The sequence below is a fragment of the Carcharhinus amblyrhynchos genome, chromosome 1 (genome assembly GCF_965287045.1).
Source record: "Carcharhinus amblyrhynchos chromosome 1, sCarAmb.v2.hapA, whole genome shotgun sequence".
Lineage (NCBI taxonomy): Eukaryota > Metazoa > Chordata > Chondrichthyes > Carcharhiniformes > Carcharhinidae > Carcharhinus > Carcharhinus amblyrhynchos.
The window spans coordinates 156,003,957-156,030,878 of record NC_137324.1 but is presented as its reverse complement, the minus strand read 5'-3'; the positions used below and the strand labels follow the sequence as shown (position 1 = coordinate 156,030,878).

Below are 26,922 nucleotides of genomic sequence, written 5' to 3'. Positions count from 1 at the left end.
AGAGATTATTTGCGTGGGTTTCATCCGGGTGCTCTGGTTTCCTCCCACAGTCTGGTTAAGTGCATTGACCCAAACAGGCGCTGGAGTGTGGCAATTAGGGGAATTTCATAGTAACGTCACCACAGTGTTAGTGTAAGCCTTACTTGTGACTAATAAATAAACTTTTACTTTAATTTTCTGCACACACTCTCAAACTATAAAGGCAACCTTACATTGTTAGCTGAAACAGGAATAAACACTTTCACCCATGCATGTTCCCAAGTCTGTTAAGTTTTGTACAAACACTGAACCTGGCTACCACCGCTTACTAGGTATGGTCAGCTGTCATCCCTCTGAAAACAGGGCAAACCTTCCTCATGTCTTGACACTGGGATTTTCCTTTCTCTATTTTCAGATTGTCGCTTTTCCCTCTCGCAGCCTTTGGCAAGGTCAACTAATATTTTATTACCTTTTTATGCCTCATTAAAGGCTGGAAGGATTTTGTTTCCTGCTGTTATTTAAATCAGCCATGATGCAAAGTAAGGATGATTATTTCTTTAGAGATTCAGAGTGTACTATATAATTGAAATAAGAGAATGTTTTGGATGGCTGGGGAGAGTCATATTTAAATGAAACAAAGTGAACCTATATCTGGGAGAGGGGCAGACAACATATAATTCAGTGCTAAGTTATCAAAGCATTCAATGCAGGTAACAAACTGGGTGTTTGTGGGAACTAAAAATAACCAAGGATCTGAAACATTCAAGGGATTTTTGAAACTATGCCAAGACAGTAGCCACAAATCTCTCTACCACCAACAGTTCCAGATTCTGCTGGGCTAGTTGGGGTATACCTGAATTGCATGTTATGAACAATTCCCATGACAGTAAAAAACCAACATGACCAAAGTCCAGCACAAGCTGCCATTGGAGGTAATCATTACAAAAGCCTCTGCCTGCAATGTTCCTGCCGTTTTATCTATGCAAAGCCTTCAATCATTAATTTTAAAAACTTCCTTTTTCTTCAGATACCTAGGTTTGCCTCCTTAGCTGGACTGCCCAATGACACTCACTTGCGGCCATATGGAGATAATTTCACCTAATTCCACTCTGTTTTTTGGTTTCCAGCTCCACTCCAAGTCCTGACTGAGCTGGGGGGATGGGAAATCCCAGGATAGGAAGTCCCAGCCTCCAGCTGTGGCCCTCTTCACATTATTGGCCTTTAAGGAGCAAGTGGTGGCTTCTGACCCTTACAAAGAAGACTTGGAAACCTCAGAATCACAATTGTGTTCTTGCTGTTTTCCAATGATTTATGGGCGGCATTATGCCACGGTGGTTAGCACTGTTGCCTTACAGAGCCAGGGACCCGAGTTCAATTCCTGTCTGGGTCACTGTCTGTGTGGAGTTTGCATGTTCTGTGCGGGTTTCCTTTGGGTTCTCTGGTTTCCTCTCGTAGTCCAAAGATGTGCAGGTTAAGTGGATTGGCCATGCTAAATTGCCCCTTAATGTCCAAAGGTGTAAATTGCCCAATAGCTGGATCAGCCATGATTAATACACAGAGTCACGGGGATAGAGTGGAGGGAGGAGGGCCTGGGTGGGATGCTCTTTCAGAGAGCCAGGGCAGACTTAATGGGCCATAGGGATTCTGTGGTTCTATGTTGGATCCTGGTCAGAGATACATGGAAATTCAGCAGAACTTGATAAGGAAATTTGGGGTACAAATGATTTGCAGCCTCAGTGCATTGTTGGGATTGTATGACTAAACAAGCGGTCAATTCTCCTGGCCCGCTGAGCTGCTCGAGTAACTCAGAAGGCAGGGAGGCATTAGCGGGGGTCTTGTAGCGTCTGGCGGAATCTCAATTTCAATATCATTAGCAAGACCAAGGTAGTAGTCTCCAGGCCTACTGGTGTTCTGCCCAACAGCCCCCCTCGCACCCTCCCCACCCCAGTGATTGAAGCAGGCCCCCATCAAGAGGATGTGATGACTCTGCTGGTGGGGACAGAGGCCTTTGAGCAATGGCAGCTTGGCACTAGGCAGCGCCAAGCGGGTGGGACCAGAGTAGGCAGGGCCTACTAGGTGCCAATTGGTGGTGGCAGGGAGGACCTGCTGCACACTCTGCAATGGGATCGGTGGGAGAGGGAGGGAGGAGGCAATCAGGCTGCACATTGCAGAGGGGGCAAAATCAGGGCTGCACATGGGGGAGCTGGGATTGGCCATATGGTCTAGCCCCGGAGTGGGGCGGGAGGAGGTGTTGGGGGTCAGGTAGGCTGATGATCAGTGGAGGTCTCGAGTAGGCCAGTGATCAGAGCAGTGAGTGATCGAAATTGGAAGGCCAATGATTGGAAGGCTGGTGATGGGATGAGTATGGCACTGACAGATTGGCGCATGCCCAGTGGCCTGCTCAATGCGCTGATCCTGGCCTCTCCAGCGGGATGTGGCCCTGCCAACTCCTTAATGGCGTGAATCCCCCCTGTGGCACCCCGTGGAAAGTGCCGCAGATGCGTAAAACTAAGTACACCCACTTAGTTTTTTTTTGAAGAATCCTGGCCAATATATTCCATATTCTATTAACCTGAGATGAAAGTATTTATTGCATATTGCACTGCATCACGCAGAAGAAGGATTTCAGCTAATATTCTTTCATTTATGTTCCTCATGAAGAAAGGGATATTCTTGGAAGAAACCCTTAATTTTATGGTTCAGTGGAGAACAAACAGTTACATTTTTGCACTGCATTTGCCACTCAACAACTTAATTACTACTCCACAAACTTAAAATTAACAAAATGCAAAAAAAAATGCATTTCTTAATAGCTATATTAATTATAGAGAAATAAATAAATAAATAAGCAAAAACACAGTGGTTTGATGAAAAAGGTTATGTTGAATTGTCTGAATTCCAGCTCTTTAAAAGAAATAAGTACATTTATGATGTAAGTTTAAGAACAGGTATCACTCAGGCTGTGACTGGATCCTTTTTTTTGCATGCAACTATAAAAGCTTGCTCCTTTAAATTGTGAACTGAATTATAACATTATGTACAAATCATCTGATAATGTAGCGTGCCTTGGTGAATAAAATTCTTATGCCATTAATGAGTTCCCTGGAAACAGTACAAGATGTGCTGGAGTCTCCTAGCTTTCTTCAGTTAATCAATAAATAACCCTCTGTGAGTATGTGTGCGTGCGTGTGTGTGTGTGTGCATGCGTGTTGGGGGGGCGGGGGAGGGCGGACGGAGCCGGTGGGGGGGGGGGGGGGGGGGGAGGTGGTGTTGTTGGGGGGGAGGGGGGTTGTTTGATAACCCCAAAAATAAGCATGGGGACCAAGGTATGCAATTAATATGCAACAGTGTACTCTGTTGCAGGCGACATATTATTTTTGCTATTCATTCTTGGGATGTGAGCATGATGGCTAGGCCGGCATTTGCTCATTCACAATTGCCCTTGAGAGGCTGGTGGTGAGCCTCCTTCTTCAACCGCTTCAGTTCGGGTGGTGTAGGCGCACAGTGCAGGGACTAAATATTTCAGGTTGTTGATGGGTGTCAATCAAGCGGACTGCTTTGCCTTGATCCGTGTTAGGGAACTTGGGTGTTGTTGGAGTTGTATCCAACCAGGTTTCCGATGGTACTCTTGACTTGTGCCTAACAGGAGTTAGGGGATTAGTAACTCACCGCAGAATTCAGACTTGTTCTCGTAACCGCAGCATTTAGATCTTTTCATTCTTTGATTGGATGTATGCATCAGTGGCAGAGTGAGCATGTTGCCCCATCCACAATTGCTCTTGAGAAGGTGATGGTGAGCATCTTCATGAATCACTAGAATCTGACCAGTGTAGGTACAACCACAGTGCTGTTTGGAAAGAAGATCTAAGACTTTGACCTAGTTGATCGAGCCAATTAAAATTCTGGATAAAGTTAACCCACCAGGATGTTGATAGTGGGAGATTTAGCAATGACAGATGCAGTAGAATGTGGGAGATTTAGAAATGATAGACTCAGTAGAATGTGGGAGATTTAGCAATGATAGACGCAGTAGAACGTAAGAGTTTTAGCAATGATAGATGCAGTAGAATGTGGGAGATATAGCAATGATAGACGCAGTAGAACGTAAGAGATTTAGCAATGATAGATGCAGTAGAATGTGGGAGATATAGCAATGATAGACGCAGTAGAACGTAAGAGATTTAGCAATGATAGACGCAGTAGAACGTAAGAGTTTTAGCAATGATAGATGCAGTAGAATGTGGGAGATATAGCAATGATAGACGCAGTAGAACGTAAGAGATTTAGCAATGATAGACGCAGTAGAACGTAAGAGTTTTAGCAATGATAGATGCAGTAGAATGTGGGAGATATAGCAATGATAGACGCAGTAGAATGTAAGAGATTTAGCAATGATAGATGCAGTAGAACGTGGGAGATTTTGCAATGATAGACGCAGTAGAATGTAAGAGATTTAGCAATGATAGATGCAGTAGAATGTGAGAGATTTAGAAATGATAGACTCAGTAGAATGTGGGAGATTTAGCAATGATAGACGCAGTAGAACGTAAGAGTTTTAGCAATGATAGATGCAGTAGAATGTGGGAGATATAGCAATGATAGACGCAGTAGAACGTAAGAGATTTAGCAATGATAGATGCAGTAGATATAGCAATGATTGAGATATAGCAATGATAGACTCAGTAGAATGTAAGAGATTTTGCAATGAAAGACGCAGTAGAATGTGAGAGATTTAGCAATGATAGATGCAGTAAAATATCAAGGGAAGACAGTTAGATTCTCTTTTGTTGCAGACAGTCATTGCCTGGCACTTGGTAGCATGAATGTTACCTGCCATTCATCAGCCCAAGCCTGAATGTTCTCCAAGTCTTGCTGCATATGGACTGGACATGATCTGCTTCAGTAAGTGAGGAGTTGCAAAAAGTACTGGAGACCTTGTAATCATCAAGGAACATCTTCTGGCCTTATTTTTGAAGGACGCTCATTGATAAAGCAGCTGAAGATGGTTAGGCTGAGGATGCTATGTGGATGAACTCCTGCACCAATATCCTGGGGCTAAGATTGGCACTGCCTACTACTTTAATGCTTGAACCAGCCAGCCAGCTTTGCCAGCTGCACCGTTATCGGAGGCCCAATATCATGGGTGGCTGGTGGTAGTTAGAGGCAACATTTAATCGAGGTAAGCGAGTTCAATTTTGAAATGGCATATTCTACCAACTGTACCACTAACCTCATGCAGTGCTCCACTGGCTCTGACATCCATCATTATGACGTGCTTTGAAAGGTTTGTCATGGTACAAGTCATTACTGCCTCCCAGAGTGCCTGGATCCACTACAGTTTGTCTATCACCACAACAGGTCCACAGCAGACACCACGGCATGTTTTGTCCGTATAGTGCGCAAGAAACAATATTTTTCACTGTATGTTAATATATGTGACAATAATAAATCAAATCAAAATTCTCCCTGGCCCTACACTCAACCCTGGAATACCTAGATAACCTATGTCAGACTCCTATTCATAGACTACAGCTCAGTCTTCAACACCATTATTCCTATGAAATCCATCTCTAAACTTTGTGGCCTGGGCCTCAACTTCTCCCTCTGTAACTAGATCCTAGACTTCCTAACCTACAGACTACAGTGAGTAAGGACAGACAACAACACCTCCTCCACGATCATCCTCAACACTGGTGCTCTGCAAGGCTGTGTCCTCAGCCCCTTATTATATTCTTTATACACCTTTGACTGTGTGGCCAAATTCCCCTCCAATTCGATTTTCAAGGTCGCTGATGTCACCACCATTGTGGTTGGATCTCAAACAATGACGAGACACAGTTCAGGAAAGAGATAGAGAATCTGGTGAACTGGTGCAAAGACAATACTCTCTCGCTCAATGTCAATGAAATGAAGGAGATAGTCATCAACTTCAAGAAACATAGTGGAGAACATGCCCCTGTCTACATCAATGTGGATGAAGCAGAAATGGTCAAAAGCTTCAAGTTTTTAGGTGTCCAAATCACTAACAACCTGTCCTGGTCCCTCCATGCTATAGTTAAGAAAGCCCACCAATGCCTCTACTTTTTCAGGAGACTAAGAAAATTTGGCATGTCTGCTACAACTCTCATCAACTTCTATAGGTGTACCATAGAAAATACTTTCCAGCTGTATCACAATTTGATAAGGCTCCTGCTCTGTCCAAGACCGCAAGAAACTACAAAGGATCATGAATGAAGCCCAGTCCATCACTCAAACCAGCCTCCCATCCATTGACACTGTCTACACTTCCCGCTGCCTCAGAAAAGCAGCCAAAATAATCAAGGACCTCACACACCCCAGACATACTCTCTTCCATCGGGAATATTATGTGTCTGAGGACACATACCAACTGACTCAAGTTTCTTCCCTGCTGCAATCAGACTTTTGAATGGACCTACCTTGCATTAAGTTGATCTTTCTCTACATCCTAGCTATGACTGTTAACACTACATTCTGAATTCTCTCTTTTCCTTCTCTATGAACAGTATGGTTTGTCTGTATAGCACACAAGAAACAATATTTTTCACTGTATACTAATACATGTGACAATAATAAATCAAATCAAATTAAACTCCCTACATTCTGTTACTCACCCATCAACAATTTCTGTCAAATCATACATTTCATACACTTAGCACAGTTGCAAGTCTCACACCCAAAATTCAGATTACAAATTCTGAGAGTTATTCAGTGATAACAACACACTGTCCCAACATATTCCAGGACACTTCAGAGACACACTTTCCTCATTCTTGAAGGAGAACACCAGGAAAGAATTGGAGAAGGATCAACATGTCGGCATGTTTTAACCCCCAAGAAAGGAGACAGTGTTGGCCATCATGCAACATGGAATTGCTGAAGCCATTGTCACCTTGATAAGAATACTAGCATACCTCTTCTCCCGTCACACTTCACCCTCATTCCATCATCTCCTCTGACTCAGATGCAGATAGTGGAACCACACACTTCCTACTTTCTCCTCATCTTCCAGCCCGAGCATAGCGCATAACAAATTAGCACTATAGAACCCAAAATAGCTGCATCTGTGTTAGACTGAAAGCTCACTATCAGACTTATCCCAAAATACAATGACGGAAGTAAAATAAGCCACAGAATTAATTGGATTCCGCCCAATATATTTAAATTTAAAAAGTGAATTTCCGAGGAAAAAGGACTTGGTGCTTCTGTACAATATTCAACTTGATGATCTGTCACTACATCTTGAATTAGGAACGACTCATCTGATGTTCCCGACATCCCTGAAATTTCCCACTCTGGCCATTCACGGAGAATTTTCAGAATACATAAGAACATACGAACATAAGAAATAGGAGCAGGAGTAGGCCATCTAGCCCTTCGAGCCTGCCCCGCCATTCAATAAGATCATGGCTGATCTGTCATGGCTCAGTTCCACTTTCCCGCCCTCTCCCCATAACCCTTAATCCCCTCTCTTATCAAAAACCCATCAACCCGCGTCTTAAAAATATTTAGCGAGGTAGCCTCCACCACTTCAACGGGCAGAGAATTCCAGAGATTCACCACCCTTTGAGTGAAGAAGTTCCTCCTCAACTCCGTTCTAAACCGCCCCCCCTTTATCCTGAGGCTGTGCCCCCTAGTCCTACTGTCTTTTTTGAGCGGGAAGAGTCTCTCCACCTCTATCCTATCCATCCCATTCATCATCTTATACATCTCAATGAGATCTCCCCTCATTCTTCTAAACTCTAACGAGTACAAGCCTAGTTTATTCAGCCTCTCCTCATAGCTCAACCCCCTCAACTCCGGTATCAGCCTAGTAAACCTCCTCTGCACTCCCTCCAAGGCCAAAATATCTTTGCGCAGGTGCGGCGCCCAAAACTGCACACAGTACTCCAGCTGCGGCCTCACCAATGCCCTATACAGCTGCAGCAAGACCGCCCTACTTTTATATTCAATCCCCCTCACTATGAAGGCCAGCATCCCATTCACCTTCCTGACCACATGCTGCACCTGCAAGCTGGGTTTTTGCGACTCATGCACAAGGACCCCGAGGTCCCTCTGTACCGTCGCCTGCTGCAGTTTTTCACCACATAAGTAATAGTCCTTCCTACCATTATTCCTACCAAAGTGGACCACCTCGCACTTGCCAACATTAAATTCCATTTGCCAGTTCCTGGCCCATTTGCCCAGCCTATCTAGATCCTTCTGCAGACTCTCCACATCCTCCGCACAATTTGCCGTTCCCCCAATCTTGGTGCCATCAGCAAATTTCGACACCATACACTCAGTTCCCTCCTCCAGATCATCTATATAAATGGTAAAAAGCTGAGGCCCCAGCACCGACCCCTGGGGCACTCCACTAGTCACTATCCGCCAATCTGAATAGCACCCGTTGACCCCCACTCTCTGCATCCTATTTGACAACCAATCCTCTATCCACGCTAACACCCTACCCCCAACTCCATGTCCCTCGACCTTCTGCAATAACCTCTTGTGAGGTACTTTGTCAAGCGCCTTCTGAAAATCCAGAAAGACCACATCCACCGGCTCTCCTCTATCCACCGCCCTAGACACATCCTCATAGAACTCCAGTAAATTTGTCAGACACGACTTCCCTTTAATGAAACCGTGCTGCGTCTGCTCTATCAAGCAATTCCCTTCAAGATGCCTCGCAATTTCCTCCTTAATGACGGATTCTAACATTTTACCTACCACAGACGTTAAACTAACCGGCCTATAATTCCCCGCCTTTTGTCTGGCACCCTTCTTAAACAACGGCGTAACATTAGCCGTTTTCCAATCTTCCGGCACTTCCCCGGAATCCAGCGACTTCTGGAAAATAGAATGGCCTGAATGAACTGAGCTAACTAAAGGTGGGCTGTTTGTCAGCATGATCCCTCTTTGTAAAGAATTGTTTCCTTCAGCTATTTCTCAGCAAGACATCCTGACGGCAATACAAGTTAGACACACATGAGGGTGAAATTTTAACATGGTAAATGGCTAAGATTGGGTGTGGAGGGGGTGTTAAATGGGCAAAGAATGGAGCATCTCAGGAAGCTGGCGTCAAGACATCTGGGTTTTATTCTGACTGGACTAGGGCCAAGCAGTCAACCTGTTCTCAGGAAGTGTGTTGAAATTTCAAATACGTACTAGCCTTAGATTTAACCTGTTTTGCAGGTTTCATTGTTGCCACTTTGGTTTCCTGTCCTGTTGGTAGCTGCAGCAATTGGGATACCCTCAGGAGGACTCCTGAATGTAGGTCAGGAGGAATGCTTCCTCCCGCCACCATCCATCCTTCACCACACACCAGCCCCACCACCCCACCCCCTCAAACCCCCATAACCCTGTAAGCTTCCCCACTGTCAGTGTTCATTTCTCCCACACAACCAACCACCCCTCCCAAACAAGCCCCCATCCCTGGGAGCAGACATCCATCCCTGAAATTGTGGATTGGAGACCCTGCAATGAGTCCCAATTGAATGCTTTGGTCAGGGATCGGACTCCATTCTGGGAGTCACCTAGAGTGGGGAATTGGATTGCACTTGGGATCAGACACATCTTCCCAGGTTCCAAGATGGGACCTGTCTACTCTAGCTTGTGGCCTCCTCCAAAATCCTCTCTGCCCCAACTGGAAGCTGAGCCTTTTACTCAGGAATCAAGCTGGTGTCCAGGCAGGGAATGTGTCACAGATAAATGATCCAGACCTCTGGGTTCTTCATGAGCTGCACCTGATCCTAATGTGCTGGAATGTTAACATTTCCTCCATTAATTCAAAGCTGACCAGCCTCACAAACTGAATGCTTACGTAAATGGATCACAGCATTACGTTCTGCAAACACACTAATCCTAGCAATTTTGAAAGGAAAATGCCTGCAGGTTAGGCCTAGAAATTTGTCATAATTACAGCATATAATCGGAATAAAATGACCTTTTTTAAGTACTCAGGGAATTTTACACGGAGGATTATACAGCTCAGCTGTTGTGAACCTGAAATTTGTGGAAAAGGAAAACAGGAGCAGAAGTAGGCCATTCGGCCCTTCCAGCTTCCTCCAGCACTGATCCCTGAGGCACACCGCTGGTTACAGGCCTCCAATTTGAAAAACATCTCTCTACAACCACCCTCTGGCTTCTGCTAAGAAGCCAATTTTGTATCCATTTAGATATCTCACCCTGGATCCCATGAGATTTAACCTTATGCAACCTTATGGTCCTCTGTCTCAGCACCATATTTCCACACTCTCCCCAGCCTACCAATTCCCTTCTTAAACATATTCAGTGATTTGGCCTCCACAGTCTTCTGTGGTAGAGAATTTCACAGGTTCACTGAACTCTGAGTGAAGATGTTTCTGCTCATCTCAGTGCTAAATGGCCTACCCTGCATCTTGAGACCGTAACCCTTTGTCCTGGTCCCTGCAGCCGGAGGAAACAACATCCCTGCACCCAGTTTGTCCAGCCCTGTCTGAATTTTATACGTTTCAATTAGATCCCCACTCATTCTTCTAAATTCACGCCCCAGTCGATCTAATCTCTTCTCGTATGACAATCCTGCCATTCCAGGAATCTGTCTGGTGAAACTTCACTGCACTCCCTCTTTAGCAAGTAGATCCTTTCTTAGATAAAGAATTCAAACCTGTACACAGTACTTCAGGTGGTCTCACCATAGCCCTGTACAGCTGCACTAAGAAGTTCTTACTTCTGTACTCAAGTTTTCTTGCAATGAAGGCCAGCACACCACTTGCCTTCGCAACTGCTTGCTGCATCTGCATGCTTGCTCTCAGTGATTCAGTCCCTTTGTTTCAAAAGTTTCAAAGGATATTCCTGTAGCTTGAGATAACATTTTGCAATCTCATTTTAATTGGCACTTGGCCTACAGATTTGCATCCCACTGTGAGTTCTTGAAAGTATGCATGGCACTTTATATAGTGATAATTTCCTGGTATGTCATCCTCACATGAGAAGGAGGAGCAGAGGAGGATGGAGCAAAGGAAAGTCAAGAAACCTTTCAGAATGATGGGCCCCACCAAATATTAGCTTCCCTCTCAGGAGTACATTTCTGGGTGAAGCATGCTCAGCACAACTCCCTCCCTCCCTCCCATCTGAAACAACATTTTGTTTTGCAATATTCTGGGGGCCAGCCAGCTGCCTGCTAATAGCATAGGCATTCACCGATGCTGACCCCGCTGTCTCTGGCAGGGTCAGCAGCAGGCACAATGCCATACAAAAGCACATTGGAGTTTAGAAGAGCGAGAGGGGATCTCAAAGAAACTTATAAAATTCTAACAGGGTAGATTCAAAAAGAATGTTCCTAATGGCGTGTGTGACATTAGTGTACCTTTAAGAGATTTTTAAAATCGTGTCCTCTGTAGCTCACATCCTCAGCTGATGTAATTTTTGTCGAGCTGTCTATGAGGAATCCTTTTATTGTTCCTAGCAGTCATAGCTTGAGGATAAGGAGTAAACCTTTTAGAACTGGGGTGAGGAGAAATTTCTTCACCCAGAGAGTGATGAATGTGTGGAATTCACTACCACAGAAAGTAACCAAAAGAGAAAATGCTGGAAAATGTCTGTAGGCCTGGCAGCATCCATAAGGAGAGAAAAGAGCTGATGTTTCAAGTCCAGATTACCTTTTTTGTCAAAGCCAGGTTCCACAGAACTACCACAGAAGCCAAAATGTTGTGTGATTTTAAGAAGAGATTAGGTATTACTCATGATGCTAAAGGGATCAAGGGATATTGGGGGTAGGAGGGATCAGAAAATTGAATTTGATGATTAGCCATGATCATAATGAATGGTGGAACAGGCTCGAAGGGTTGAATGGCCTACTCCTGTTTCTCATTTCTATGTTTCTATAGCTTGCTGGCCTAATAGAGAACAAGAAGCCAGCTCATTTGGAGCTGAGAAAGACTCTTGGACAATTTGGGATAATGATAATTTAAAGAAATACCAGCAAGGAAGCATCTGATTGGGTGCAACCTGCAAGTAAATCACAATGGGAAGAAGTACAGGAAAGGGGAAAAGTAACAAACCAGCTTTTAGTTAAGCTTTCCTACTCTATAACATTTTAAAAGTATTCAATTGACTGTAAACCATTTGGGGATCACCCAGCATTCTGAATTTCTTTTTAAATCTGGTTCTTAGGTGGTTCAATTGATGATACCGTTTGTAACAACTTAAAAATCACTTTGCAGTTTAGGTCATTAGGAAGACACAATGGCACTGTTGCTTCATACTGCGAGAGACCTGGGTTCAATCCCTGGCTTTGGGTCACTGTCTGTGTGGTGTCTGCATATTCCTCCCCATGTCTGTGTGGGTTTCATCTGGGTGCTCCGGTTTCCTCCCACAGTGAAAGACATGGTGGTTAGGTGCGTTGGTCAAGTGCTGAAGTGTGAAGGCTAGGGGATTTTTCATAATAACTTCATTGTGGTGTAAATGCAAGCCTACTTTTGACACTAATAAATAAATTTAAAGGAAGAGCCCGGAAAAAGCAATGATCAGAGTTTTTAACACAACAACATTCTTTGCCTTTATTTTGGATTTTTGAACTTAATGCTAACTTGCAGTTAACTGAATTGAATATACAAAGGAGAAATATTTACGAAGATCTGCTGCTTCAGTTTTCATTCTCTCCTCTCCTAAGATTCTGGCCCAAGGACAGAGTAGCACAAAGGACTGTGTCCATGTGAACAGATGCTTCAGTAGCAATCACCGAGTTCCCCTATTCCCACCCTAGGCACAAAAACCACTAAAAATATCATTGAAGGATATGGGCGCATTCAACCCCAATGAATAATTGTCAAGCTTCTAAATTAGTTTATTTTTTTATTGGTGTCAAATTCATGAAGTATAGGCCTCAATGATAGCTGTCCCACTCAGAATGTGGTGAATCCTATCAACAGAACACCAGCAAAGATTACAAAGATTATAAAGATTACAATAATTTCAGCCTGGATGTACTGAATTCAGTTCTGTGGTGAATATGCAACAAGAGGCTAAGGAAGGCCCCAACGAGGCCCAATGGGGGAGTTTGTGACCAACTGAGATCCAAATGGAATTGTGATCCAAAAACATCTTCAGGAAAAATGGAACTTTAAAAAGAACTAATGGAATAACTCCTACTATTGCTTGAAGATATTTCTGGGGTGGATCTTAGTGTGATAGTGCCAAGCCAGCAAGGGCTGGTTGACTTTCAATGGAGACGTGTCACATTTGGATACGTTTCGATCAGCCTGCTGTCTTGCTATCACCTATTTCACATTGTCACAAAGAGTCAAACTCCATTCCTTTGTGTATGAAACGGACTGACTGAGCTCCAGCTGAGAACTACTTCAATGTGGTTATGGAATGTCTCTTCAGAATCCCTCCATACCAGAATTAGAATAAAAAGAGAAACAGAATGCTGGAAACACACAGCAGATCAGACAGCAGCATAAAGAGAGAAATAAAGTTCACTGTTCCCATGTCCATGACCTTTTCAATGGAATGACTCCGAAATTTTCACCTCCACATACATAGACAGGAAGGACAAGAGGATGTCATCTCACCAAGGAGTTTATACAAATAGTTAGGTGCTATTTGTGTTGTAATTGAAATGTGGGGACACCATTGCTCTGGGAGCATTTTTGTTGCTCTTGCTGGTTCATCTTTCTAACTGTAACCCAACAAAGACCCAGTTCCAGGGCAATTCCTGGGAGTGATACAGCCCAGAGACGGGAAAGATCCCCTAGACAGTGTAAATTCCAGCATTATTTGTACAATCACTTTGCCAATCTTGCTCAGGTCATTCTAACTTACCATTGAGATTTTATTCCTGATTTTGTTGTGATTTCTGGTCAGTTGTGTAACCTGCTTTGGAAAGGGTTCCAGTAATCTTGCAGCAAGGACCAGACAAAATCAGTGGGGGCAATAGAATTGTCTTTTTAAACAATTCCTGGCATTTCTAGAAGTATTATTTAACTTGTGTGAACAGCACTGGGGAGAGGAAGAAATAAGAAAACAGGCAATAAAAATCCTTGCAACAAGTTTAACCTAGGAGAGTGCCAAAGTTTCTCAGGACAGTCTCACCATGACGGAAATAATGAGTTGTTGTATTTTCGGAAACCAAATAATGTGGGGCCTGAATGAGTTGCACTTGCTGAAATCAAGGAAGCTATCACATATTTGTTGAGCTGGGATTACACCGTGTGTGAATATACAACATCTTAAACAATGTCGACATTGTTTATCTAAAGTTGAACTATTTCCCTTCCCTGTAGTTTTCTCATGCAGTCCTTCAGTTAGAGTCAGCTAAAAAAAAAGCCTATCTTTCTTTTGCAAGTTGCATTTTTCCACTCCTCTCTTTAATCAATGCAGGTTCTGCAGACTCTGCCCTGCCAGATTACCACCCAGGTGGAGTGGAGGGAAATCTACCTGATATCTTTCTTACTTCAAAGCAGCGGCCCGCATTTAAACAAAGCTGTGTGTACAAAATCCAGAATCATGCTGCCCATATAGTGACTTAAGAAATAACACTGTGCCTTTCTAATTAGGCAATTTATGATAATACCACAGAAGTACGCTGCATAGCTAACCAATCCCTTTGGAAATCCGGATGATCCTCAAACTCTGTAACAAGATAGCAAATGCACTCTTTCAATCTGAACAAAGCAACTCTAAATGTCGCTGCATTTTCATGCAATAAGCAACAGCCAAGCCACAGTGGGCAAAGTTGTACCACGAAATGGCAGAATATTGGTTCCGGCATGAAAAATGGACTGTTTCCCACGGACGGTGTCATTGTGTTTTTGGTCTCAATCTTATGGCTCATTAGTATTAATTTCTGTTCCCACGAGTTGGGCGGCATGGCAGGATAGTGGTTAGCAGTACCGCCTCACAGCACCAGGGACCTGGGTTCGATTCCTGGCTTGGGTCACTATCTGTGTGGGAGTTTACATCTTCTCCTGTGCCTGCGTGGGTTTCCTCCCAATGCTCCAATTTCCTTCCACAGTCCAAAGATGTGCAGATAGGTGGATTGGCCATGCTAAATTGTCCCTCAGTGTCAGGAGGACTAGCTAGGGTAAATGCACAGGGTTATGGGGATGGGGCCTGTGATCAGTGCAGTCTCGATAGGCTGAATGGCCTCTTTCTACACTGTAGGATTCAATGATTCTATGAGTTTCATGCCACTCCAGCAGCAGGTTCCTTCTGATTCACCCACCTCACAATGATTTAACTGCTGCAAGCATTGGAGAGCTCCATATAAATGTCTTCCCAGCATTTGTCCCACACTGACCGCAGGGGATGGCAGCCAAGAAGCCAGCATTGTGCTTTATGGAGGGAGCACTCACCAGGCTGCTGGTTGGAATGGAGCGGAGGCAGGATATACTGTACCCATGCTCCCGGCATGCTCCCGGGCTGTCCAGCAGCCCGCCTAGGGTGCAGTGGCAGCCCTGGTCAGTGCAAGCGCACTCCTGAAGAGGATAGGGCAGCAGTATTGGAAGAAGATGAATGATCTTCTTCACTCAGTCAAGGTAAGTGAAGCAGCCCTATTCTCCCATGGATCCTTCACACCCACAACACCTTCTCTCACTCAGCTATCTCGCCTCTGCTGAAGCCTAGGATTCTGTTGAGCCCCTGACTGATGATGTGTCCCTGGGCCTGGTCATCCACAGCTGCTGGAGCTGCAAAGGCAGAGTCATGAATATCAGGAAGGAATGGCAGCAGCCCTCCTTGGAGTGAAATGTTGATTGGAGAAGTCCCATTACCTTCTACCTGAGGAGATGGTACCATCACTGCAGTGCATGGAGGCCAACACTGCGAGGTTGGCATTCATAGTGGAGACCTTGGGGCAAGATGTGCACTCCTTGGCAGGAGATGACTACATCTGACTCAGTGTGTAAGCTCCATGATACAGGGCTTCAACTGGATGGTGCAGGCATTGGTGGGAATCCACAAGTGTCAGCGTCAGAGGATGGTGGGGCTTCTGGATTTCATTCCAGCTGCTCTTCCAACCCAAGGAGGAGCACAGGGGCTCCCAGGAACCCAAAGGAAAGAGGATCAGTAGGAGTTCAACCCAGGGTCCTTCAGCTGGGGACCCTGGCTGTCTCCAGGCCATCTGACTCCCCTAACCCTCTGAGCAACTTACTTTTTTCCCCTGACACCAAGGAGGCAGCAGTCAAACATCCATGCTGCCTGAAAGCAGGCCTGGACCCTCAAGATCAACCCTCCCAGAGGGCATCTGTCAGGCAAAAGGGTGTGGAAGTCAGCAGGCTGACTTAAACTCAGCTCTGAATCCTGGAGATACACCTAGATGTAGTGAGGAGGGTGAGGAAGATTAAGAAACAATAAACACTTTGTCGACACAGGTGAATATAGGCACTAGTGTAGGTAGGTCACCATTCTGTTTTGAATGTTTGGCAATAAATTACAACTTGTTCACCCACAGAGCCTGTCTGTTCATGCCACCAAGCTTGGGTGAACCATTGCGCTCACACTGTACCTCATCCTGTGGAGTGTGAGAATGACAGTGCTATGTCCCTCCCAGCTTCTTGCCAGACCCCATTAAGGAAAAGCATTCTCTCAGCTGTGATACTGTCAGGAACCCAGGATGGAGAAAGTGGGAAGCTTTGTCTATATACCAGCCTTCACAACCCCTTTAGAGCAAAGGCCTCCCCAACATGAAGACAAGGTAAGTGACCTCTCCCGACCCCTCTCCCTGAAATGGTGAATCTAGGACCCCTTCTCCAAGTTGAACTTACTTGTGTTCCCTGGAGTCCTCTCCGGTGCCCCCTGAGCAATGCACACAATGGAGGGTGCTGGCTGCCAGAGCGCTCATCACCGAAACACCCCTCGGAGGTGAAGGTGCCAGTTTCATGCTGATGTAGACCTGTTGTAAACGGTGCCCACTGAATATCCAGTAGGGTGAAGGGGGCAGTCCCAGAGAGAGTGCTCACTCATGACAAGCTAATATATTAAACTGAGCATTCTGCAGTCCCGTGACATGTTTCACGCCACTCCGCTGGCGAGGGGCTGGGAAGATCGGAACTTGGAAACTCATGGGCGCGAATCGCGCTCTCCGGATTTTGAGCATGCCCGCGGATGGAGAGTGTGGGCTCAAAATCACCCCCATAAAATCAAACCCTTATCAGCTCAGTGCAAAACTGTGCTCTCTGTTACCTCTGCAAAGGCGGGACTGCAACTTTAGGGTCTTCTCTTGATACTGTAAAAGTCAGAGACGGAACAAATGCCATAAGCATTTCAAGTGGTTGGTGTTAATAAAGGTCCAGTACTTAACTACACAATAGTTAAATACCGGGCCCCCAGTATAGCCATCGGGTACAATATGATCACCGTATGGTGTGAAGTGAATTCTCACGCATTTTACACATTCACTTCTCCAATCTGACAGAAATAAAACTGGGTGTGAACTTTTACACCGTTTTACTTCCCCGCGTACAGGACACGCAGAAAAAGTTATTGGGCTCACATTGTTCAACAAGTGGAAATTGTTTTACATAATTCCAAAAATTACTTCTACACACTATAGTACGTTTTTTTCTTTTAAAAAAAAGTCCAGATGAATGAGTAATCTCCCATGAATAGGATACGGAAACTCGCCTCATTCATTTCTCCTATTGAATTTGGAGCAGTTTGCGTTTGAAAGCGGACTGACTTGCTGAACTTGACTGTCTGCCGGTGATTCTGTGCCTTTGCTGACCTGCCGGAACGCCCTGGTTGAAGTAGCCAGCACCGGAGACTTCCCAATGCAATATCTGTGAGGAATTCATTGATTCGCATCTTGGGTTACAGGCTTCGGAAGCAACAAATGGCGTTCACCTAATGGCTATTTCCCTGCTGTATTTTTCCTTACATTTGTGAATCCCTTCGACACGCAACATTGACTCAATCTGCGAATCCTTTCTGTTAAAAAGTGGTCTCCAAAAGAAAATTCACCCCCCGCAAAATGTTGCAAACATGACCTGAGGTCAGGTGTAGCTCCCTCGAGTCTGTCTGCCATTCACTAATTTATCTGTGACCCAATTTCAAATCTCTGCTTTGCCCCCCTGTATCGCTTAATACCTTTGGTGAACCGAAATCTATCAATCTCGGACGAAAAACTGACAGAGCGAATATTTCCATTTGTGGAACAGAGTTTGAAAAGGTTGCAGGAGTGTTGTCCAACTTCATTCCTGGGTGGCATTCCTGTCGTGGCACATCGTTATGAAAAGATTACGATGCGACTTTTATTCAATTGGCCAAAGCATTGAACAATGCTGTCTGAGAGCTGAGAAAGAGAAACTGCGACTGCCAAACAGAAAGTGTTGCAAGTACTCTCTGGGAGAGGAACAATGATAGCCAGAAGCTTTGCGCCCTTTAGTTTAACTAAACATCTGGCTACTTTGCTGACCCAATGCTGACATTATTCACACAGGTCAACACAAGAATGGTCCGGTATCACCCTAAAGATTAGGAGACATAAAACTCTGAGCTTTGGGACGTTCAGGGACAATTTTTCAGCATTTCAAATTGCCAGTGGATGAAATATAAATGCAACCTGGTAACAATAGTCGCAATCCTCTCTCCTGGACTGTTATTTCTAATGTTTATACTTAAGTTCAGCATTCGTTTTAAAATTTTGATCTGGCGTCGGTACATTTGACCATGACAGTGTGTCAATGCACCGATACACTCAAAGTACAGAGTATATCCTGGATCCAAAATAGCCAATATCAACTACAGCCAACTGGTGTCGGAGACCGACCTGGGGGGTCTTATTTCAACCATCTCCCCCCTCCCCCCCCCCCCGCCCACCACCACCCCAAGCCAGATGTGCCCATAGAGAGTTGAAAAAAAGGGCCTCACATACCTTTCATATTCAGCTGGGAAGCGAACCAGGACATTGAAAAGAATGCAGCCAGGGTGAGCACTGTTAAAACACTTCCATTCCTGAGCTTCATTTCATGTCAGAACCATTCAAAACGGACAGTTATCTGCTGGTGCTGGTCTGGTCTGAGAGCAGCTTCTTTAGTGTGAACCCAGGTAAGCACTGTCTCTCTCTTCCAATAATCCTGCTGCTGGCTTCCTTCTCTTATCTCACTCTTCAGACACACTAGTGCCCGCTGTGACACTATCTAATCGAGACAATGTTCCACCCTCTAAATGTATTCTGTTTTCTCCTTCATGTATGCAGTCCCTTCTGTTCCCAGATTATTTTTCTTTTCAAATCCTTTCTCCCAGTTTTCCTCTCTTAATTCTCATTTTCAGATTTTCTCGACCATTTCTCCATGTCTCTCCTTTCCGGCAGCTCTGCTCTCTGTCGGAGTTTCTGTCCACTTCAGTGACACACACCAGAGATCACTCGCTCGCTGCCAAATGTGTCTCTCCGGTTTTACTAATCCCTTTTGTCAGCCCCGTCAGTCTCCGCCCTCACCGTCGCTACCCTTCCTTCCTCTCCAGTGTTCTCACTGAAGGAGTTTCTCACATACACACACACACACATCCTTTATTTTGTTTCACTTTCTATCTTTGAAATTGGTCATTACTCCCTCTGTGTCCCTCAGTATTGATCCGTGTGGATCTGTCTGTCTGTCTCAGGTGTCGATCTGTGTTTATGACTGTGCGTGTGTGTATGTGGGTGCGTGTCTATGTGTGTGTGTGTGTCTCAGGTGGTGTGTGCACGTGTCTCAGGTGTTGATACGTGTGTGCCTCAGGTGATGATGTGTGTGTGTCAGGTATTGATATGAGTGTGTGTCTCAGCGATCTGTGCGTGCGTCTGTGCCTCAGGTGTTGATGTGTGTGTGTGTGTCTCAGTGATGTGTGTGCGAGCGTGCCTCGGGTGTTGATGTGTGTGTGTGTCTCAGGTATTGATGTGTGTGTGTCTGATGTATGTGTGTGTGTCTCAGGTGTTGATGTGTGTGTGTCTCAGGTGTTGATATGTTTGTGTGTCTCAGTGATGTGTGTGCGTGTGTGCCTCATGTGTTGATGTGTGTGTGTGTTAAGTTTTGATGTGTGCGCCTCAGGTGTTGATGTGTGTCTCAGGTGTTGATGTGTGTGTCTCAGGTGTTGATGTGTTATCTCAGGTGTTGATGTGTGTGTCTCAAATGTTGATGTGTGTGCGTGTGTCTCAGGTTTTGATTGTGTGTGTTATCTCAGGTGTTGATGTGTGTTTCAAGTGTTGATGTGTGTGTGTGTCTCAGGTTTTGATTGTGTGTCTCAGGTTTTGATGTGTGCGCCTCAGGTATTGATGTGTGTGTCTCACAGGCGTTGATGTGTGTGTGTGTGTGTGTGTGTCTCAGGTTTTGATGTGTGCGCCTCAGGTATTGATGTCTGTGTGTCTCAGGTTTTGATTGTGTGTATGTGTCAGGTTTTGATGTGTGCGCCACAGGTATTGATGTGTGTGTGTTAATGTGTCCCAGGTGATGTTCTCTGTTGTCCAGATGTGTGTTTCACTGTTGTTGCCCAGTGTGTGTCGAGGTTTATTTCCTAAGTGTGCCTCACTCAGGCATTTCGCCGTGTACGTGTGAGAATGTGTGTCAGGGCCGTATGTGTCTCTCAGGTGTTTCTCCCTGTGTACATGTGTGCGTATTCGTGTGTGTAAGGATTATGTGTATAGGGGTTTATTTCCACTCGGATGTTTCTCCGTGTGTCTGTGTGTGTCAGGGCTGTACGTATGCCTCAGGTGTGTCTCCCCGTGTGTGCGTGCGATTGTGTGTCAGTTTATTTGCTCCGTGTGTTTGTGCCAGGGCTGTGTGTGTACCTCGTGTTTCTCCCTGTGTGTGTGTGTGTGTCAGGGTTTATTTGTTGCGTGTGTCTGTGTCAGGGCCGTGTGTGTCTCGTGTTTCTCCCTGTGTATTGCGTGTGTCAGGTTTATTTCCTGTGTGTTAGTGAGAGAGTTTATCCCCGTGTGTGTTTGGGTGTGAGAGAGGGTTTATTCCCTGTATCTGTGTGTGTCTATGACAAGCTTTACCCCCTGTGCGTGCCCCCCCCCCCCCAAATGTAACTCCTTTGACTTCCTCACGTGTTTTTCCTGTGTGTGTCTTTCTGTTGTCTGTTTGTACTTCTGCGTTCAGTCCTTTTTTCACAATGATAATGAAGAGAACGCTTTGACTACAAAGTGGTCTGCAGCCTCTAACTGTAGGAATTCCAGGCTTATCCGTCCATCAATGCCTTTGAGATTTGCATAACTGATATGTGTTTTGCACATCTTTGATTTCTAATTCTGATGTGCTAGTGTTTGCAACGAATACATGAACTGGTTTCCAGTCTGCGTGGAAGTGGGAATAGTTGAAACAATTAAATATAATGCAATCACTTAGGAAAGACTTTTTCTTATGTGCCTCTATTTCCATAAATACAAAGACAATTACACACCTTCGACTGCTCGGCGTTTTGATCTAAGGAGAATCCCAGCCATATGGACCATGGAAGTTTCTAATAATGCACGAAGAATTCAAGTACTGATAGGGATGAAAGTAATTTCGCCTCCACCTAGTGGTTTGCTCCTGCAGTGCAATGTTTACAACAGGTGAAGTGAGAAGTCATCGCCACGGTCAAAATCCCCACTGAGTTTCGTGGCAACAGAAAAGACACTGCCAGAAAGGAATGGAGAATCAGGCTTGCGAATGCAACTCAGTTGAGTAGATCATTCAGATAAGCAGTCTGTGAACCCATGTCTCGCAGATAGATGTCGCATTCTCACCTAGTCGTTTTTTCTGCACTAGCTTTCTGAGGGGTGTTAGATATGGTTTGGTACTAGGCACATGGATTGCATTTTTCTAACTAGAATTACAGGGCAGAAGGCGCCCATTCGACCCACCGAGTCTGCACTGGCTCACTGAAAGAACATTCTTCCTAGTCCCACTCCCCTGCCTTATCCTCCCCACCCCACTCCCCCTCCAACCTTATACAAGTTTTCTGATCCTAAACTTCGCAAAGGGCTTGCATTTATGCAGCAATGCCAAATCAAAAATGCTTTGACGAAGGAAATCTGAAAATAAAAACAGGAGGTGCCGGTAATACTCAGCAGGTCTGGCAGCAACTGTGGAAAGAGAAAAAAAAAGGACCAGTCGAATATAACTCTTTTGCATTTATACTTTCGTGACCTGAAGCCAACACAAAGTATTTGACAGGCAAATAGTTTAGGAGTGCTTTCATGTAAAATACCTAGCAGCAAATCTGTAAACAGCGAGGCCCCACAAACAGTAATGTCAGCATGACCAGATAATCTCGTTTTTGTGGTGTTGGTCAGTCTACACTGAGGGGACTCCTCTACTCTCTGAAACAATGCCATGGAAACTTTTATATCCAGAGAGAGGGCAAAACATTTCATACAAAACACAGTGCTTCCAACAGCTTCAACAGTCCAATTGCTGAGTTCTGAAGTGTCAGCGCAGACCATGTGCTCAATTCACTGGAGTAAGACCTTGTAATTTAGAATTTATATAGTTTATCACTGAGCTACAGCTGGGTAGTGCAACAGACTTACTTAAAATAAAATGTGTTACGTTATATTAGAGGAAAGAGTTGGAGTGAATCAGTTCATATGTTTGATAAAAAGATGAAGGAGTTTCATACAAAAAAAACCAGTACCAAGGGGCCCTGTTAGGGAGCTATCTTTCAGATGAGACACTAAACTGAGGCCACATCTGCCTATTTGGGTTGATAGTAAAGATCTTATGACACTATTTCAAACAAATTCAGGAATTTTTTTGTATCCTCTTTGGCGACCGGTGAAGTTCCAGAGAACTAAAGGATAGCCAATGAGGATAACAATGTTGCATTGTTTAAGAAGGGCAGGGATAATCCAAGAATTATAGGCTGGTGAGCCTTTTGTCAGTGGTAGGGAAGTTATTGGAAAAGATTCTTAGGGATAGGATTTACTCACATTTGGAAACAAATGGACTTATTAGTGATAGGCAGCATGGCTTTTGAAGGGGAGGTCATGCCTCACTAACTTGATTGAATTTTCCAAGGAGATGACAAAGATGATAGATGAGAGAAAGGCAGTAGATATTGTATACATGGACTTCAGTAAAACTTTTGACATGGTACCTCATGGTAGTCTGGTACAGAAGTTGAAGTCACACGGGATCGGAGGAGAGCTGGCACGATGGATACAGAATTAGCTTGGCCGTAGAAAAAAGAGGATAGCAGTAGAAGGATGCTTTTCTGAATGGAAGGCTGTGACTAGCGGTGTTCCACAGGGATCAGTTCTGGGGCCTTTGTTGTTCATAGTATACATAAATGATTTGGAGGAAAGTGTAGCTAGTCTGATTAGTAAGTTTGCAGATGACAGAAAAATAGATGGCATTGCAGATAGTGAAGAGGATTGTCAGATGATACAGCAAGGTACAGACTGGTTGGAGACTTGGGCGAAGAAATGGCAGATGGAGCTTAATCCAGACAAGTGTGAGATAATGCATTTTGGAAGGTCCAATGCATGTAGGAATTATACAGTAAATCGTAGAACCCTTAGGAGTATTGACAAGCAGAGAAATCTGGGCATACATGTCCACCAATCACTGAAAGTGGCAATGCAAGTGGATAAGGTAGTCAAGAAGGCATACACCATGCTTGCCTGCATCGGTTGGGGTATCATAGGGGTTTAAAGCATAGAGGCAGGCCCTTTGGCCCAACTTATCCATGCCGCCCTTTTTTTTAAACCCATAAGCTAGTTTCAATTGCCCACACTACAATGAGGTTACTGTGAAAATCCCCTAGTTGCCACTCTCTGGCATCTGTTTGGGTATACTGAGGGAGAATTTAGCATGGCCAATACATCTAACCAGCACATCTTTCGGAATGTGGAAGAAACTGGAGCACCCAGAAGAAGCCCATGCAGACACCTGGAAAATGTGCAGAATTCCCGCAGACAGGAATCAAACTGCAGCATGGATTGATGTAAGGAAAGTCATGTTTGACAAATTTACTGGATTTTTATGAAGATATAATGAGTGCGGTTGACAGAGGGGAACCGGTGGATGTGATATATTTATGTTTCCAGAAGACATTCGATAAGGTGCCTCACAAAAGGTTGCTGTATAAGATAAAGGTACATGGAGTTGGGGGTAAAGTGTTAGTGTGGATTGAGGATTGGCAATCTAACAGAAAGCAGAGAGTTGGAATCAATGGGTGCTTTTCTGGTTGGCAGTTGGTAACTAGTGGCGTGCCGCAGGGTTCGGTGCTGGGACCTCAACTGTTTACCATATACATAGACGATCTGGAGGAGGGGACTGAGTGTAGGGTAACTAAGTTTGCGGATGACACAAAGATGAGTGGGAAAGCAAATTGCGTGGAGGACACAGAAAGTCTGCAGAGAGATTTGGATAGGCTAAGTGAATGGGCAAGGATCTGGGAGATGGAGTATAACGTTGGCAAGTGTGAGGTTATCCACTTTGGAAGGAATAATAATAAAATGGACTATTATTTAAATGGTGAAAAATTACAACACACTACTGTGCAGAGGAACCTGGGGGTCCTTGTTCATGAATCACAAAAACTCAGTTTGCAGGTGCAGTAGGTGATCAAGAAGGCAAATGGAATGTTGCCCTTTATCGCGAGGGGGATAGACTATAAAAGCAGGGAGCTCTTGCTGCAATTGTACAAGGTACTGGTGAGACCGCACCTAGAGTACTCCGTACAATTTTGGTCCCCTTATTTAAGAAGGGATATATTAGCTTTGGAGGGGGTGCAGAGAAGATTCACCAGGTTGATTCCAGAGATGAGGGGATGAGCTTATGAGGAGAGATTGAGTAGACTGGGCCTGGACTCATTGGCGTTTAGAAGGTTGAGGGGAGATCTTTTAGAGACATATAAGATAATGAAGGGGTTAGACAGAGTAGAAGCAGAGAGATTATTTCCACTTATAATGGAAACAAGAACTAGAGGGCACAGCCTCAAAATACGGGGGAGTCAATTTAGAAGAGAGTTGAGGAGGAACTTCTTCTCTCAGAGTGTAGTGAATCTTTGGAATTCTCTGCCCATTGTTAAATGTGTTTAAGTCACAGATAGATAGATTTTTGACCAATAAAGGAATTAAGAGTTATGGGGAGCAGGCAGGTAAGTGGAACTGAACCAGTATCAGATCAGCCATGATCTTATTGAAAATGGTGGGGCAGGCTCGAGGGGCTAGATGGCCTACTCCTTCTCCTATTTCTTATGTTCTTATGTTCTAAACCTGGGTCCCTGGCACTGTGAGGCAGCAGTGCTAACCACTGTGCCAGCATACCACCCTTACAAGGTAGAGAAACATAAAATTGATGGAGGTATTTATTTGTGCTATGGTTCTCATTGTAGGATGGTACTTATAATTGCAACAATGACTGCTCTCATCATGAAAGAAACTTCAAACCATTTATATTTTTGATCACATTCTTTACAAAAAGTCCCAGTAGGTATGTCAGAATGTGAAGTCTGCCATATTTTTAAAACCAAACCTTAATTTAGCTTTTCTGTTTCCTGCTCGACCATCACCCTTTACCAATGTGTAGTATAACTATAACAGACTGGTGTCAATTTGGATTTTAGCATGGGGGTGCAATCTTACACTGCTTGAGATACAATAGAATGAAAACAGGTTCAGTGTATAAAGCTTCCCAGGTGGTCTGAGCTTCAGCAATAATAGATATCTGATTTGCATTTGGACATCATTCAACCTTTATGCTTTTCCTCTACCATTTCCTTCAAGCAATAGTTCACAACTTAAGGAAGATATGGTTCCATAGCTACAACAATATCCTAGCAGTATGCCCAGGTAGCTCATGCATGAGCCTCGTGGTGTGAAGTTTGTGGATGTGATTGACATTGTAACTGAACTTGACTGTTGTTAATACTTGACAAGCACACATGCACATGTAGAATCATAGAATCCTTACAATGCAGAAGGAGACCATTCAGCCCATTGAGTCTGCACCAACCACAATCCCACCCAGGCCCTATCCCCATAACCTTGTGCATTTACCCTAGCTGGTCTCCCTGACACTAATAGGCATTTCAGCATGACCAGCTTAACCCACACATCTTTGGACTATGGGAGGAAACCGGAACACCAGTAGGAAATCCACGAAGACACGGGGAGAATGTGCAAACTCCACACAGACAGTGACCCAAGCCGGGAACTGAACTCAGTTCCCTGAGAGGTGAGGCAGCAGTGCTAACTACTATGCCACCGTGCCGCCCCAAATCCCCTATTCCAATTGCTGTTGTGTCTTAAGCTTAAGGACAGTAAAATAGGCTTGGGCTGAGGAAGTCCTGATTGAGGTGTATAACATTAAGAGATATGGACAAGGTAGATAGGAAGCAGCTGTTCCCCTTAGTTGAAGGGTCAACAATTGTTCCCCTTAGTTGAAGGGTCAATGTCTGTGTGGACTCTGCACGTTCTCCCTGCGTCTGCATTGCAGTGTTGGCAATTGGAACTAGCTTAGGGGCAGGAGATTTAGAGGGGATTTGAGGAAAAATGTTTTTACTCAAAGGGAGTGGGAGTCTGCCTAGGAGAGTAGTAGAAGGAAACTGCACAACCTTTAACATCTATGCGGATGAGCATTTGGATTATTCAATGCTATCAGCCAAATGCTGAAAAATGGGATTAGTATGGGATTAGTCGGTGCAGACTTGATAGACTGAAGAGTCTTTCCTGAACTGTATGACTCTATTACACTATATTAAAAAAAACAATTGTAGCACCCTAACAATCTTCCTGACTCCCTGTAACATTCACTGTCAGTGGTCTGTTACTTTTTCCTAAACCTATTCTAATACTGCTGTAAAACAGGTCAGTAGGAGGTGTGCTAATTTGGAAACTGTTGAAGAGTGCCTTGGGAATGGCTATCTTCTGTGTTTACTTTCTCACCCTGTGAAGAAGCACTGGGTTCTCTTCATTAATATCCCACAGCAGCACAGATAGGTTCAGGCACACAATTTTGTAATTCTTAGGGATTACAAAAAATCCTGACATCT

General features: G+C 44.5%; 1 protein-coding gene across 2 annotated transcripts in view; it reads right to left on the bottom strand.

The window, feature by feature from the left end:
• The window catches only part of LOC145346622 (alpha-1,3-mannosyl-glycoprotein 4-beta-N-acetylglucosaminyltransferase B-like), a 249,206-nt gene extending 229,799 nt beyond the window's left edge, over positions 1 to 19,407 (bottom strand). The window contains exon 1 of one of the 2 annotated variants that reach the window (XM_080194108.1): positions 18,836 to 19,407. In XM_080194108.1, the coding sequence (XP_080050234.1) occupies positions 18,836 to 18,926 (91 nt within the window). In that variant the 5' untranslated portion in view covers positions 18,927 to 19,407. The remainder of the gene's footprint in view (positions 1 to 18,835) is intronic. The other variant, XM_080194117.1, reaches the window with a different exon arrangement.
• Positions 19,408 to 26,922: the final 7,515 nt, after the last annotated feature.